This window comes from Primulina tabacum, chromosome 15 (assembly GCF_025594145.1).
Source record: "Primulina tabacum isolate GXHZ01 chromosome 15, ASM2559414v2, whole genome shotgun sequence".
NCBI lineage: Eukaryota > Viridiplantae > Streptophyta > Magnoliopsida > Lamiales > Gesneriaceae > Primulina > Primulina tabacum.
Genome location: NC_134564.1, coordinates 37,141,912 through 37,158,899, shown reverse-complemented (window position 1 = coordinate 37,158,899; position 16,988 = coordinate 37,141,912). Strand labels below are relative to the sequence as shown.

Here is a 16,988-nt window from a genome sequence, read left to right as displayed (position 1 = left end):
GACAAGTTCCACAAGCACTTCTTTCTGTATCAGATTTTTTATGGAAAAATTGTTGTCAGATGATGTCATACACTTCATTTAAAGACGTGAAAAAGCATATTTCCCTCATTTTATCCATACAACAGTGTTTTTATCCACTAATTACGTTATATATTTAATGAATAGATAAATCATGATAACTTATTCGATCATAATGTATAAATAAGTGACCGAATTCATCACTCATCGTACCTACAATGTGTTAAATGGAGGAGCACACTGTCACATCTAAGACAGCAACAGATAAGATATCAACTTTTGTCTTCTTCAATATATATTTCTATGATTTTATTTTTTTATTCACACCAATAACTGGATATACATCCTAATTTGTAATAGTTCATGATAAACTAAATGACCGACATTGCTATTATTATTTTTTTACGTGAGATCAAACACACGTACACTTCCCCTATTTGGATCAACAATAGATATTGAATCTGCAGTGAGCAATACTCTCTCAATGCAATTTGGAGGAACCACTTGTGTGACCTAAAAAAAAAAACTCAAACAGTACCGTTTTCAAAAATAATATTTATTTTGGATGAATCCTTCTCGATCTGTATTGCCTCCAAGTACTAATTAATTCTCCGGAAGTGACAGTGGGTACAACACATAATGAATTACGTACAGCCGGTGTCACGCCCCGAGACCGGGGTTAGTCGACACCGGCGTTATTCAACAATCACATAATTGTTAAACAACAAACCTCGTAGTACAGTATAAACCAAAACCAGTTTATATCATAAATGCCATAAAAATGGAATCGTCTTTACAATAGTAACTCTACAAATCTGCGGAAGCATTTATAACTTGAATTAAAAACTCACAAGAACATATTCTTAATTAAAATTCTTCATGCGTCCACTATCAATCCCAAAACTGATGTCTGATTCTTCTTTCACTATTTCTTTCTTCTGATTTATCTGAGGATGGTAGAGTAAGGGGTGAGTGATATGGTCGTCACTCAGCAAGTGGGGGCCGTTCGAGCACAACATAAAAATATTTACATCATTTTCGAAAATAACACATAAACACATCATGCTTTTCATAACGTAACATCATATTCATATCATAACAGCACTGTGATTCTTTCACCTTCTATGATTTACTGATATCAGTCCCTAATTTTTAATCCTCTAAGGGGACGAGCCCATAAAACGGTTATATCCCACCGTGAAGAGCCATATGTTGGGATTCCCACCCATTTTCAGTGAATTCTCACAGTGCCAACACGTAATGTACCAAATTTCATAAAGAAACGTAGAGACAGAAGGACGGTGCTCGACCGAAACTTTCGAAAACAAAAAATTATTCGTACGCAACATATTTTAAAACAAGCCCACTTACCTTAGACTGTAAGAAAACGTGAAGAACTCAGAAACCATAGAAGAATCATGCTTCGAAAACGCATCATCACATCTACTGAAAAATCATCCGTCTTGTAAAATTTCTTGCACCTTATTGAACCGTTGGATCGGGCTCAAACTTTTACAGTACGTTACCAAGTACGTTAATTAAATTATGAACGGTGCAGATCGGGTTTGAAAGTCGTTTGAACCTGTTATGGATGAAAAACCGAAAGTATACTGTTTACCGCATAGAATCGGAGCAGTTTTCTTGCGAAGGCTATAAACGAAAATCTAACCGTCGGATTTGGCCGAAATTTGGATATGTTATTCGAAACATATGGAAGCACATTCTGAACAGTGGAGATCGGATTACGAGTACCCAAGAGAGAGAAATGAATTTCTGAACTTGGACAGAATTTTGATGACTCGTGCAGAATTTTTGGGAGGAAATTTCGAAAATAATGGAGAGAAATTCGAAAATTGAGGTGTAAAATTTGAATGGGTCCTCTTATTTATAGGGGTTGGCTACTATCCTGATCGTGTTTTATCCTTGTGTTTGAAATTTGAATCAAATTTTAAATCTAGGATAATTATCATATCAAATCTTATATCTTTATCTGATATCAATATCATATCAAATCTTATATCTTTATCTGGTATCAGTATCATATCAAATTTGAGATCTTGGTTTATCCCAAAATTAGGCTTATCATAAAAATTCTTATCTCCAGAAAAATCGGGGTTTCACCGCCGGGGCCCGATGGTTGATTATAATATCTGGAGTTCATATTTGTGAATAAAATTAGTGGGATTCGAGGTGGGGGGTGGTGTCGAGTTTCATCGATCTAGGGATGCACATCCATCTGTTATGATCAAAAGAATGTTTGGATTGTGAACATATCTGCAAAATTCCATTTGAAATTCTCGAGATTACTTCTTGTCCAATTCTTCGCCCATAATGTCCTCACAGTTGTTAATTATTCAATTTCATAAACCAGGTCAAGGCCTCAAGGGGCATGATCGATGACTTTATTAAGGAAACTATTTACTTTTTTTCTTGTACAAAATATTGAATTAGGATAATGAAATTTGTAATTATTACAAATTAGACAATTCAATTTTTTCGTTTATTAACTGTGTGCATTTTAAAATGTTACTCGCACAATCTACCTATATTAATTAGTCTAGAACAAATAATTTTAGTTATTAAGCAATAATTTAATTAAATATTAGCAAAAGTTAATTTGAGAGATACGATAAACATGCAAAATCACTTTTACATCATCACAATATATGAGTACTTATTATCTTTGTTTATAACTTAAATATTTTTTTTTAAATCCCTTAATATTATAATTAGTAAGAAAACTTTTGATTGGCTTCTGGAAGCATCGAGCATGTGATAAATACAACAAAATATATTCGCAATTCAAATTTAGCAAGACTTGATAATATGTTTCGCAATAAAAAATGATTCAAGTACGTTACACTAATTCATTCAACACCAGTCCCTTCTCGTGAACTTAGAGCTAATTCCTTTTCGAATCATTCTCCCTTCTTCTTCTTTTAATTTCTCTCTGATATATCAAATTAACACCAAATTGATTGATTCAAATCCGTAAACAAAAACTTCTCATCGTTCGTACCTGCTCCTTGTCTTGTTACTCTTTGTTTCGAATCAGTAACTATTATTCTCTCGAGGGTCGAAGAAAGGAAATGCTCGGAAACTGTGAGGAGAAGATGACTGCCACTAATCAATGGGGACTGCCACAGGTTCTTTCCCATCTCTCCTTGTCTCAATTATTGGACAAAACTCCACCGGACCCCATTTTTTGTTTCTTAGCTTTTGTCCATGGAATATCCCTGCTGTGATGGTCATTTTTACCCTAAATACACGCCATCTTCACATGACTTTTTCTCTCCCTTTGTTTGCTCAGGGCCAGATAGTAGATGATCAGAACATTTTCATGGCTTCAACGCCAAAAGGTAAGATTATGGAGAAAACAAGCCTGCAGGAGCATCAACGGCAGCTGCCTCTCAAGTGCCCTCGCTGCGATTCGTCCAATACAAAGTTTTGTTACTACAACAACTACAGCTTGTCTCAGCCTAGACACTTTTGTAAAGCCTGTAAGCGTTACTGGACTAGAGGCGGGACATTAAGAAACGTCCCCGTTGGTGGGGGATGTAGGAAGAACAAGAGGGCAGTGAAAAGGCCGGCGCAGCCTTCCAACGGCGGGGATGGGATCTCTACTTCTAACTCAACAGTTACCACAAGCCCTAATGTTCAGCAACAGACAGATCTATCCAGCTCAAATGCAAATCACATCAATAATTCAATGTTTTACGGCCTACCCACTAATTATCCTCCGCTCAACTTTCCATTTTCCAGGTTTAGTTCCCCTAGGGTTGCTTCTGATAGCAATGGATTTGATTTTCATCTGCCTCAGATCAATGGTCTTGGATTAGGGTTTGTTCAGAACAATGAATACAAAGACGGGTTCAATTCAGTCAAGAAAATCAAAGATGTTATCAGCACCTCAAATTCATCTGTTGCTATTGATCCTCTATTTTTCGGATCTTCAACTTTTGCAGCTTCCACTTCAACAATGGCTTCCTTGCTTGCTTCCAGCCTTCAACATCAGAAATATATAACAAATGGACTGAAGGATGTTACTCCAGCAGCTGCTAGTAACTTTACAGGTTTGATGTCTTTCGATGTTATGCAAATGCCCGACGATAATGGTATAAAAGAAAAGGAATACAAAATAGAAGCTCAAAACAGGTTGGATTGGAACCTATATCCTGTTGATCAACAGATTGATTCCACTCATGATTCTGCTTCTTCCCTTTTATGGAACACCTCCAATAATGCTGGTTTTTGGTTTGATACTTCAAATGTTGGTTCTTCCGTCCCTTCTCTGATCTAGCAACTTAACTCGAAAAAAAATTGACGCATTTCCTGAATTATTGTCTTCGGTCTCTTCCGGGTGGATAGAGTTTTTATTTCTTTTACATTTCTTCCAAATAAAAGGCCAGCTAGAAAAGGGAAATGCTCAGAATCTTAATTATTACTTGAGAGAAATAGATGGCAGAGGTTTGAAAATGGATCGGAGAGATCATGTCAGCAGCAAGAGAACTCAGCCTCCTTATTTTAAATTGGAAGGTTGATCAGATCATTCAAATTTTGCGCCGAGAGGAACCTCCGATCTTCCTCAACCCACTACATCGTCAACATTACAATATTGGAAGAGGTTAGCTAAAAATTAAACGTGGATTGTCGGATTCATCAGTTGAGTAGTATATTCATGTATATCGGTATATATCCATATCTATGACATTACTGTTTTTCTCCTCCTTTTTTCCTTGTGTATTAATTTCAGTATTGTATCTCGTTTTATTCATTTGAGGTGGGGATTTGATTTGATTTTTTTTTTTTTAATTTTCGAAATAAGTATACATGTTCAAGATCGAAAACCACAGGCAAGGGTCTCTGGGGATCAACCGTGTATTTATTTAATGTTTTTTTTCTTTTTGGTTTTTAGTTTTTAGGGGAGATGGGTCGGTTTACAATTAGTAGAGATGAGAGGGAGATTGTAAACATCTTTATATTTTTATTTACCCGTTTTTATGCCTATATAATTGTATTGGCTATGAATTTTACCCTTTTTTAACTCCATTGATATGTTTTCAGATCAATTATCGCACTTGTGTTCCTGCAGTAATGTTCCTTGATGTTCTGAAATCTGAGTTTTAGAACCTTTCATTGTAACTAATAAATCGATTATTTCAGTCGATATTCAAATTAACCAAAATTTTAAAAAAATTAATTGAAACCAAAGGTCATTCCCGACAACAAAATCCGTTAATAAGCCAAAACGTTTTTTTTTTCTATTCTAATTAGCATATAAATGGCATAAAATTCAATTCAAATAAACTTATATATATACCAACATCACCGCATAAAATCAATTACTTGTATTAAAGTTCTATATTTGAAAAAAAAATATTTATTTTTTCATTTTTTTTAAAAAAAACTGTTCAAAACCTAACCGAATTAGCCGAAAAAATCTATTTTTCTGGACAAAAAACATTAAAATTTCAAAGTAATAAAACTGAATTTTTGAATTTATTCGTATTCCCACGAATTTGTTAGAAACGAAGTCTAGGGATTAAAGGGCAATGGGTAAGTAATATTACAAATTAACAAGTGGACAGAATATCTCAGTTCAGGTGGATGACTATCTGTATAATATTGCTTTATAAATTTTAATGGATTTCGTTAAAAAAAAATTTGGAGATGCATTTTGAATTTATTTATTTAGTTGTACAAATGTATTATGCATCATACTGGAAAAGAGAGAGGCAAAACATGATTTATCCTCTTGAGGTGTTGCTGGTTTCCCTAAATATAGGAAATAATAATTAATTAATTATACATAATTTTTTTTTTAGAATTATACATCATTTTATGCTACTGCAACACTCCAAATATTTCTACTGTCGGCATCATTTTTTATTTATTTTATATATGATCAGCGCACGATTCGACAACAAAAATTCTTTTATTTAATTATTACATATTTCCTCTCACTTAAAATTCTAATTTTCTCAAAAAAAAATTAATTTTAATTCTAATTGACACATTGCAAAAATTTATCCCCATTTTCCACGTACTCAACGGCATGTTTGAGCATTTTATTAGGAAGGAAATTAAACACCTTTATAAATATCTATGATGCATCCATATGGCCTTTACCAATTTCCGTAAGCTCGTGCACGTTCAGCTTACAACAATTAAACACATAATCATGCATGCATGTTAGGGTTTAAAATATATATATGAATGACCGTTCCAAATAAATAATTAATAATCAAGAATAATTGTCATCATGCTGTACAAACACAGGTGGTACGTACTATAACATGGCTAGCTAGTACATAATCAGAAGGCTGAAACTCGAGAAAAATTTCTAAAACTCCATGAAAAAGTTGGCGTTATTGATTTATCATGAATTGGAAAATTTTAAGTTGAGGACACAGATTAATGAAAGCCAACATACGAGGACCTAATATTATATTTCAGGTTCATTGTGGCCGCCATAACCAGACCAGAGGCACTGAAGCACAAGTATTTCTATATTTATTATGCATGATCAACTAATTTCTCATTCTTTGGCGATAGATGTGATTAATATTTGAGCTGCTGCCACGTCCCGGTTGGTCCATGCCTACTAATTAATTGAATTCACAGCTGAATTCCAATTCGATTTGTATTCCACTTGTTAATTTAAATGTATTTTAAAGGATTAACTTATCTTATGACATCAGAGGGTCACGACAAGGAAAAACCAGTAATAATTTATTTTACCTACGGTATATATAGGCAGGAGTTCATTATAAAAAAAACAAGATTAATCCTATCATCAAGTCCTCTATTCGGGATCAAATACCACACAATGAGATCAGTAATAAATCTGAAATTAAATATATAAGTTTTGAACTAGCAATCGTTGATAACGTTAGGTTATAATTTTGTCAATTTCACTTGGGGACTTTATACACTTCAGCTTGTTCATATTACATACCAGAGCTTTTCCGAATTTAGAAGAATTTTAGAAAGTATGTCATTTATATGCTTACAAACAAGAGGCAGGAAATATCTTAACTCGCCAAACGACGATTCGTGTGTTTACTTATTTAATTGACCTTATCTGGTTGATTTTGCAGTCGTGATGTGCCTTGAATTAATTAGTGGGTAATTAGGGGATTATTCCATCCTACCCTTGCACGCAGTGCCTGCAGGGGTACATCCGAGGGCCGGAATTTTTTCTGGCCCAATTTTTTTTTTAATTTATTTTTTCCCATGAAGTGGAATCCCAACCATTCATATGGGGTGTGGGCAGTACCCTCACACCAAGGATCGAACGAACCGTAATTAGGATCAAGATTACCGTGATTCTTAGATTTTAATTAATGATAATGATGTCAATATTTGAAATGGGTGAGACAAGCTCGTATACACATTAAAATAGTTCTAAATGTTCCATAAAAAGTTCAAAACGCAAGTAACATGCATCAATATGTTTCACGATCGACATCCTGCTCCGCAGCTTAGCGCCGCTTCGAGTCCACTTCATCATCTTTCCCGGCTACTGTTTCTCTAATTTTCTCCCCAGTTCTCTTTGCGTTATGATCTGCACTCCTCGCTGCGTCGGCCGTCTTGTCCACTGCCCATTCAGTGTTCTCCTTGGCTCCATCAGCAATGTCCTTCGTCATATCAGCCACCATCCCTGCAGCTTCTTTCGTCTTATCCACCACCGTTTCTGCAGCTGTCTTCGCCCTTCCCTCAGCGTCGTGTGCGTAATCTTTAACTCCTTCGGCCACATTTCCGGCAGTGTGCTGACTTTTGTCCCTAACCTCGTAAGCTTTATCGGATGCGTCGCCTAATTTTTCCTTGCCCTGTTTGTTAAGGTTACCCGCAGTCTCTTTCGCCTTCCCCTCCAAGTCATGCGCTGATTCCGCCGCTCTGTCTCTGACTTCACTTGCCCTTCCCGACGCCCTTGCACCAGCGTCACTACCTCTATCCTTCCATACCTGGGAATTCTCCGCGGCATTCTCTCTCACCTCAAGGCCTTTCTCTCTTGCTCTGTCGAAGCTTTCATTCACAGAGTCTTGGGCATTTTTGACGGCCTCGTCGACGTTGAAACGATATTCTCTACTCCCGTCAGTTGCGTGAGGTACCTTGCATTACCCAACACCAAGTCAGACAGAGAAAAAAAAATCAATAAGAGAAAAACCCAAAGCCAAAATATATATTAACATAATTAAGTTAATGTACGTCTTAACTCTTACCTTAACCCTCGGGTATCTAGACGTAGTAAAGGTAACTCTGGATACTTTGGGACGAACAGGGATAGAGGGGTAATTTGAAGATAAAGAATTTGAGAGGTTGAGAACTGTTGTTCGAGCTGCGAACATGGCTACCATATTGTGTGATGAAAAAGATCGTCGACTTAAAACGTTTAACCCAAGATCAATCCGAATATCTACAGTTTTTTGCGATTGGATGGAGGAAAATGCGGGAGCCAGCGCCATTTTTATAGTGTGGTATGGCATGGGAAAATTGTACTGGAGAAGGTTAAGGTGGCAGCGTGAAAGGTGTACACCTGTGGTATGGACTAATTACCATGCACGTGTCGACTAATTCGTGGAACAGTTGTTCCACATCAAGTCCCAATCTTTATCTAATAGTCATGTTTTAGCGGACGAGACTAGATGAATCCAACGAGTTTCGGACATTAGGATTTCTCAGTTCGATCTGAACACCACCTCTACCATATATGCCCACGCTGTCAGAATATGGAGCCGTACACTTTGACTGATTAATCTCATTATTTTACATTATCGAATTGAAAAAAAATATATAATAAAATCAACTAGAAGCCAAAACTTTTTCTTTCCACTACTTTCTTGTTTTTCTCATGTATTTTGATGCCATAATATTTATATATATATTTATTTATTTATTTTACATTCGATGGCTTTTGTCCACGAACGGCATTTGGAGTCATATTTTTAATGGCAACGTGTGTGATTTTATTGTCATACAAAAGAATTTTCAACCAGTCAATTCCAATTCCCCAATTTTATATTTCTTAAAAGAAAATAAATACAATTACGGATATCTAAGTTAAAATTATATTATTGAACGAGTACGAACATATTCTATAGAAATAATTGAAAATGCACCAGAAAAAAATGTCAATTTATATATTATCTATGAAAAGAATTTTATTCATTGATATATATTTTTTTATTTTTAATATTTTGCCTTTCTAGACATGATGATAATCTCGAAATTGATGATATGATCTCGTATAAATTCAATATGTGATATAAGACTATATTTTATATGACTCATAATATCTTTAAGATATGATATCACAATATCTTTAAGATATTATCCTTGTTTTAAAAAGAGTTTGTTTCCTAATGAAATTGTTTTTCTATGTTAAATAGGACTCAAAGGAGAAGAAACAAAAGAGGGGGACGATATAGAGCATAAAACTTTCGGAGAGACAGAGATGCATTTGTACGAAGAAAATATTTTCTGATTGAAGCAATCTCGCGTCGTTGATAAAGTGTTGCTGTGAAGTGCTGACTACATCTGAAGACAACACCTAATCACTGTTTTGATAAGTGCGCTGATTTTTGAAGACTTTTTCACTTCTCAGTTAATGCATCCTATGTATTTTGGTTATACGGTTTGTTAGAGGTTTATGATGCAATTTGTTACTCGCCTTAATAAGGGAGTTGTTTTATTCTTTCATTAGTATTGGTTTTTGTAAACTTACAAGTTTTTCTAGTGAATTATTTTGCCCTGAGGCACCGCACAAGTATTTTATACCGGTGCATAATTTATCTCTCGTATCTCGTATTATTGTCATTCCAGTTGTGTGTTAGTGTGTCAAACTATAATTTCCGCTGCATGTTGTCGTGGGTGTTACAACATCTACGCACAACACCTACATTCTGATACACACAACACTCACCCTCGTCACATTCACCCTGTGGAAACGGAACTTTCAATTGGTATCAGAGCCTCCACTTGACGCTACTAAGTAAGATCCTGTTTTGTTTTGTTTTCCAGGTGGAAAAGGATCATGGAAGCATCAACAAACACTGTTTTTAGACCTCCCGTATTGGATGGATCAAACTATGCATTATGGAAAGTAAAGATGAGGGTTTTTATTAAATCAATTGAAGAAAGAGCTTGGCAGCGTGTACTTGATGGTTGGAGTCCACCAAAGATTGAGGATGCTGATGGAGACACTCGGCTCAAACCTGAAAGTACATGGACAATCGATGAAGTGCAAACGTCAAATTTTAATTCCAAGGCTCTCAATGCTATATTCTCGTCTGTTAACACAAGGATGTTTAATTTAATCACCAATTGTGTTTGTGCCAAAGAAGCTTGGGATATACTTCAGAAACATTGTGAAGGATCTGAGAGTGTGCGTAAAACTAGGCTAAGGATGGTGGCATCAAAATTTGAAAGCCTGAGAATGGAGGACAATGAGTCTATTCTTGAGTATGATAGCTGGTTGAGACAACTTTCTAATGAAGCTCACAGTCTTGGAGATCCCATGTCCAATGAAAGATTGGTGAACAAAGTTTTAAGATCTCTAACTGAGAAATTTAATGTCAAAGTTTGTGCAATTGAAGAATCTAAAGACACTTCAACAATCAACCTGGATGAATTAATGAGTTCCCTCAGAACTTTTGAGATGAATCTTGATTTACAAAAGAAGGATAAAGGGAAGACAATAGCCCTTGAAGTTTCAACTTACTCTTATGATGAAATCCTTCAAATATCTAAAGAAGTGAATGAATCTGATTTAGGTGAAGATTCTATCTCTCTAATTACTAAAAAATTCGGTGATTACTTAAAGAAAATGAGAGAGAAGATGAAAATTGGACAAAAATCTGTGTTGCCCAATATCACCACTTCTGCAAAAGCTCAAAAGTTTACTCCTATGAAAGGACAATTTCGACCAAAAACTGAATTGCAAATCCAATCAAATGTTAGAAATTTGGACTCAGTACAATGCAGAGAGTGTTCTGGATTTGGACACTATGCCAATGAGTGTGCCAATCGACTTCGGAGAAACAAAGGCATGACTGTCACTTTGAGTGATGAAGAGTCTGATAATGATCAAGGATCAAATGAATCTGAAAATCACACATCGTTGTCTGCTATGATCAAGGAGAAGCGTTCAATGCAAATCAATCCTTTGGGTGTTGCCACATGTGTTGCAATACCTGGTCGCAACATCTCTTCAAATTCAGTGTGTCTTAATTCTACAACCCTTGGTGAATCAAGTCAGTCTGAAAACCAAGAAGTAGATGATGATGAAGTCACTCTGGAAAGTGTGCAGACAATGTATGAAGAATTGTATGAAGACTGGATCAAAAGAAATAAAGTGAATGCAATTCTCTCCAAAGAGAACACTGAGCTGAAGTCACAAGTATCACGACTTGAAGTAATCTTAAGTAAGAAAGATCTGAAATTATGCAAAGTCAAGGAAGAGCTTGGAGAAGCAACTCAAATTCTTGCGAAGCTTAATTCAAGTTCATCCAAACTTGATTCACTCTTGATGATTGGAAAGAATGACAAAGCTGGACTTGGTTATACGAATCACCAATTTGAAATAGGAGAGTCTTCCAACACTGAAAGAAAACCAACTGTCTTTGTCAAAGGAAGTGCTGAAATCTCGAATGCTACATACACTGAAAAAGGTGTTTCATCAAAGAGGCAAATATCTACAAAGAAGTCCAAGTCCAGAAAACGTCACTTTATCTGCCACTATTGCTTTAGACCTGGTCATATCAAACCCTACTGTTTTAAACTGAGAGATGACTACAAAAGATGGGAATCTGAACAGGTGTTGCCACAGGTGTTGTACAACATCTGGCGTAACACTGCCAATAGGAAACCATCGGTAAAAAGGGTTTGGGTGCCAAAGGCTAATATTCAATGTTCTGTTATTTATACTTCGTTAAAAACTAACATTGCAGGAATATGGTACTTTGACAGTGGCTGTTCACGCCACATGACAGGTTCTAAAGACTATTTGACTGACTATGTTGAACTAAGGAATGGTCATGTGACATATGGTGGAGGTGCTAAAGGAAGAATAGCTGGCAAAGGGACCTTGAATGTTGATGGACTGCCTAGTCTACACAATGTGCTTTATGTCGAAGGACTTAACTCAAACTTAATAAGCATAAGTCAACTTTGTGATGATGGTTTACATGTTAAGTTTGATAAAGACAATTGTGAAGTTTTTGATAATACTGATACATGTATTTTGACAGGTACAAGGTCGGCTGACAATTGTTATCAACTTGGAGAGGACCCTGTGTGCAATCATTCAAAAGTAAGTGAACTAAACTTGTGGCATCAAAAATTGGGTCATGCAAACTTCAAGACATTAAAGAACCTTGGTAAGTACGATGCTGTGAGAGGTATGCCTAATTTATCCTCTGGAATTCCTTATGTTTGTGGTGCATGTCAAAAGGGTAAGCAAACACGTGTTCCCCATCAAGTGTTGCAACACTTTGGAACAACACGGTGTCTTGAACTCTTGCACATGGATCTTATGGGTCCAATGGAAGTGAAAAGCCTTGGAGGTAAGAAGTATTCATGTGTTTGTGTGGATGATTTCTCTCGCTTTACATGGGTAAGTTTTCTTAGAGAAAAATCCGACACATTTGCTGTTTTTAAGAAATTACATGCTAAGATTACTAATCTACATGATTTGAGGGTTGGTAAGATAAGGACCGATCATGGTAAAGAATTTGAAAACTCACAATTTATATCGTTCTGTGAAAAGAGAGGGATAACTCATGAATTTTCGGCCCCTAAGACTCCTCAACAAAATGGAATAGCCGAAAGGAAGAATAGGACACTGCAAGAAATGGCTAGGGTCATGTTGAGTTCAAAGAATATTTCAAAACGATTTTGGGCCGAGGCCTTAAACACAACATGTCATATTTCAAACCGTGTGTACTTAAGGAGTGGTTCTACTATGACATCCTATGAAATCATCATGGGAAAGAGGCCAAACCTGAAGTACTTTCATGTTTTTGGGTGTGTATGTTATGTTTTGAATGACCGAGACCATCTTGCAAAGTTTGACTCTAAAAGTGACAAGTGTTTATTTCTTGGTTATTCATCCAATAGTCGTGCATATCGCGTGTATAATCTCAGAACAAGAACGACTATGGAATCTATTAACGTTGTTTTTGACGATCTTGCAGATCTAACGGGAAAAACAATCGAGGACGATATTGATGGGCTACTGAACATAAGTGAGACACTGCCTAACACAGATTTTGCACCCGGTGTTGTAACACCTGAGACAACACCTGCACTGGCAGAATCAAATGATGAACCAGGAGAATATACTGAAAATGATGATGTTGTAACCAATGAAGGGATTGATATTCCCAGTAAGATTCAGAAAAATCATCCATCATCTCAGATCATTGGAGAAGCATTTGGAGGAATGCAAACTAGAAGAAAGGAGAAGGTAGATTATCGGAAAATGATGAGTCTAGTATGCATGACCTCTGTATACTCTCAAGTAAGCCATTCTTGTTTTGTTTCGCTCATTGAACCCAAAAATATAAATGAAGCCTTAAAAGATGAATTTTGGGTTGATGCGATGCATGAGGAACTTGAACAATTTGTTAGGAATGATGTGTGGGATTTGGTTCCCAGACCTGATAATGTGAATGTTATTGGAACCAAATGGATTTTTAAAAACAAAACTGATGAATCTGGGATTGTTGTGAGAAATAAAGCTAGGTTAGTTGCTCAAGGGTATACTCAAATTGAAGGAATTGATTTTGATGAGACATTTGCCCCTGTTGCCCGGATTGAGTCAGTCCGACTTTTACTTGCTATCGCTTGTCACATGGACATAAAACTATATCAAATGGATGTGAAAAGTGCCTTTTTGAACGGCATTTTGAATGAAGAAGCTTATGTAAGCCAACCTAAAGGGTTCGAAGATCCAAACCACCCCAACCATGTCTACAAGTTGAAGAAGGCACTTTATGGACTTAAACAAGCTCCACGAGCATGGTATGGTAGGCTTACTGAATATCTGCTTGACTTAGGCTTCAAACGAGGTGAGGTTGATAAAACCCTTTTTATTCAAAAATCGAAGCATGATATTCTTGTGTGTCAAATTTATGTGGATGACATCATTTTTGGTGCTTCTTCTCAAAAGCATGTTGATGAATTTGTTAAATGCGTGTCTACCACATTTGAAATGAGCATGGTAGGAGAATTAAGTTTCTTTCTTGGATTGCAAATTAAACAAATGCATGATGGTATCTTTCTGTGTCAATCCAAGTATGCCAAGAATTTGATGAAGAAATTTTCTACCGAGAACACTAAACACATGAAAACACCAATGGGGTCGAGTGAAAAATTGTCCAAAGACGATGTTGCTGCAGGTGTTGACAACACCCAGTATCGCAGAATCATAGGCAGTCTTCTTTACTTAAGTGCAAGTCGTCCCGACATCATGTTTAGTCTATGTTTGTGCGCGAGGTACCAGGCTGATCCTAAAGTCACTCATTTAAAAGCTGTCAAAAGAATTTTGAGATATATAGCCGGGACAGTTAACTTAGGTTTGTGGTACACCAAAGAAACAAACACAAATTTAGTGGGGTTTAGTGATGCTGACTGGGCTGAAAATCTAGATGATAGGAAGAGTACCACTGGAGGATGTTTTTATCTAGGTAACAATTTGGTGTCATGGTATAGTAAAAAGCAAAATTGTGTATCTCTGTCCACTGCTGAATCTGAATATGTTGCAGCTGGTAGCTGTTGTTCACAACTTTTGTGGATGAATCAAATGATTAAAGACTATGGTTTCAACAGTGACACCTTAATTGTATACTGTGACAATTCAAGTGCAATTGATATTTCAAAAAATCCAGTACAACACTCTCGAACGAAACACATAGACATTAGACATCATTTTATTCGAGATTTGGTTGATAAGGGTACAATTCGAATGGAATTTGTTAGAACTGAGAACCAACTGGCTGATATTTTTACAAAACCATTGGATTTTGAGAGATTTTCCAATCTTAGGAAGTCTCTCAGCTTGTGTGCACAATGATCACTCACGGATGTTGTCCTCGGTGTTACAACACCTGTGGACAACACTCAGCATGCATGTGCATTTTATTTTTAGGATGCTAGACATATTGCATACATCCTGTTTTGTGTGAAGTCTGCACAAGTGAAGGATACTGAATGGTGTGCTCTCAGTTGTGAATCAAACTTTCTATCAAAATTTTCTAAAGTATGGAGTGTGCTGAATCTAAGTCATTAAGCTGTGAGGATGTTCGTGTACCACATGATCTTGTCCAATGTAGAAAATGACTTAGAAAATTCTTGAGCAATAAGGTGAAAAATAGAAAAGAAAAAAAAAATTGTTGTTTAGAAGAAAATGGAAAAAGCTACCTAGAGGAGTCCAATGAAGACCGTTCTTCTAGTGTGGGAGCTACCACTTCTAATTCAAAATACAGATGGAAAAAGCTACCTAGAGGAGTCCTATGAAGATCGTTCTTCTAGAGTGGGAGTTCCCATGTCTGAATTAAAAATGTTCAAGAAAGTTTGAGTCCAACTTGTGAGTGTTGCCAAGAGGTGTTGCCAACACCTAAGTACAGACTGATCACAGTTTGATCACATGCGTGTGCATTTCATTTTTTATCATACTTTAGGCATAAATTTAAGTCATTCATACTGCTGTTATGTGTCATGACCAGTGGGCTATCAGTTTTTAATTCATGAAATACGAAGAAAACCCTAACCGACTTAATTTTGAAATTTCTTGATTTCTAACTGTTTGTGGGGTTAATTCGACGTGGTGTTTTATCCTGCCCGATGTCTTGAAATAATGATGGCACTGTTTCAGAAAGTTACCGTTGGGTGAGAGTAAAAATTGAGTTGAAAAGGTGCTGAAGTTGCGGCTCAACAGAATGTTACCGTTGGAGAGTTGTGCTTAAATAATTAGGAATGGACGAAGAATAACTTTACTGTTTAGTATTTTCCCTCACATTCTAAAATTTCTCCCGCCCTCACTATTCATTGTTTTTGCTTAAAATATCTATGTTCTTCGCGATTTTCTGTGTCCTTCGAACCGATCTACTTCTTTTGTTCTTAATTTCGCAGATGGCTGGCTTCGATCCTCACGACATTAGGAGTGAAATGGCTGCGAGCATGGGTGGAAAATCACTTGACACAACACCCACAGCCGAAACCAATGTTGAGGGGATGGATTGCCTATGGTCGACAACAGATTGAAAATGCCAAGAAAACCATTGAACATTATGAAAATCAAGTGGCTGACTATGAACTTCTGCTGGGTGAAAGTGGCCATTCTGGACAAAAAGGGGGAGTAGATACAGATATAGCTGGAACCAGTGGAGCAAAAATGGCTGATGATGATGGCAATAATGAAGGATAATGAGATTTTGAGTTTTTTTTCTCTCTTGATGGTTTTAGTATTTTAGTTGTTCTTTTATTCTCTCTGATCTTTGTTCCTCCTGATTAATGAACTATTTCGATGTTATGATCTGAATGTTGAAACATCTAACATACAACACCTGAGTGAACAGTATTTTTCATCAGGGGAAGGCTTAACGGTAGAATTCAGGAGGAGTCAACTAAAGTTGGCTGAGTCACTGATTTGCTAACTCAGGGGGAGCTGAGATGTACAACCATTTTTGGGTTGTTTTGTCCAGAAAGGCAAAAAGGGGGAGATTGAAAGGAATTTTATTCCTTGATATATTTTCCTTTTTTATCTTTAATATTTTGCATTTCTAGACATGAGGATAATCTCGAAATTGATGATATGATCTCGTATAAATTCAATATGTGATATAAGACTATATTTGATATGACTCATAATATCTTTAAGATATGATATCATAATATCTTTAAGATATGATATCACAATATCTTTAAGATATTATCCTTGTTTTAAAAAGAGTTTGTTTCCTAATGAA

The 16,988-nt window shown here is 36.2% G+C and overlaps 3 protein-coding genes across 3 annotated transcripts; 2 read left to right on the top strand and 1 right to left on the bottom strand.

Annotated features, from left to right (window-relative positions):
- The first annotated feature begins 2,858 nt into the window (after nucleotides 1–2,858).
- Nucleotides 2,859–5,051, top strand: LOC142527126 (dof zinc finger protein DOF1.4-like). Its single transcript, XM_075631843.1, has 2 exons — nucleotides 2,859–3,164; nucleotides 3,329–5,051. Exons 1-2 carry the CDS (start codon nucleotides 3,108–3,110, stop codon nucleotides 4,316–4,318), a joined length of 1,047 nt encoding a protein of 348 aa, XP_075487958.1. The 5' UTR covers nucleotides 2,859–3,107; the 3' UTR covers nucleotides 4,319–5,051.
- Nucleotides 5,052–7,408: 2,357 nt separating this feature from the next.
- LOC142527169 (uncharacterized) lies at nucleotides 7,409–8,491 on the bottom strand. The gene is made up of 2 exons (XM_075631894.1): nucleotides 8,244–8,491; nucleotides 7,409–8,132 (listed from the first exon to the last, which is right to left on the bottom strand). Exons 1-2 carry the CDS (start codon nucleotides 8,484–8,486, stop codon nucleotides 7,503–7,505), a joined length of 873 nt encoding a protein of 290 aa, XP_075488009.1. The 5' UTR covers nucleotides 8,487–8,491; the 3' UTR covers nucleotides 7,409–7,502.
- A 1,563-nt stretch (nucleotides 8,492–10,054) lies between these two features.
- Nucleotides 10,055–16,447, top strand: LOC142526168 (uncharacterized). Its single transcript, XM_075630422.1, has 7 exons — nucleotides 10,055–12,182; nucleotides 12,270–12,419; nucleotides 13,215–13,540; nucleotides 13,631–14,095; nucleotides 14,318–14,863; nucleotides 14,975–15,081; nucleotides 16,153–16,447. The coding sequence occupies exons 1-7, from the start codon at nucleotides 10,055–10,057 to the stop codon at nucleotides 16,445–16,447; spliced, it is 4,017 nt and encodes a 1,338-aa protein (XP_075486537.1).
- The last annotated feature ends 541 nt before the right edge of the window (nucleotides 16,448–16,988 follow it).

Excerpts from the sequence above, each read along its gene's own strand:
- LOC142526168 (XM_075630422.1), top strand. The coding sequence starts at position 10,055 with ATGGAAGCATCAACAAACACTGTTTTTAGACCTCCCGTATTGGATGGA. Across the intron at positions 14,096-14,317 it reads TAGGCTTCAAACGAGGTGAG|TATGCCAAGAATTTGATGAA; the intron begins GTTGATAAAACC and ends TGTCAATCCAAG. Across the intron at positions 14,864-14,974 it reads TCAACAGTGACACCTTAATT|GGTACAATTCGAATGGAATT; the intron begins GTATACTGTGAC and ends TTGGTTGATAAG.
- LOC142527126 (XM_075631843.1), top strand. The coding sequence starts at position 3,108 with ATGCTCGGAAACTGTGAGGAGAAGATGACTGCCACTAATCAATGGGGA. Across the intron at positions 3,165-3,328 it reads ATCAATGGGGACTGCCACAG|GGCCAGATAGTAGATGATCA; the intron begins GTTCTTTCCCAT and ends TTGTTTGCTCAG.
- LOC142527169 (XM_075631894.1), bottom strand. The coding sequence starts at position 8,486 with ATGGCGCTGGCTCCCGCATTTTCCTCCATCCAATCGCAAAAAACTGTA. Across the intron at positions 8,133-8,243 it reads CTAGATACCCGAGGGTTAAG|GTACCTCACGCAACTGACGG; the intron begins GTAAGAGTTAAG and ends GGGTAATGCAAG.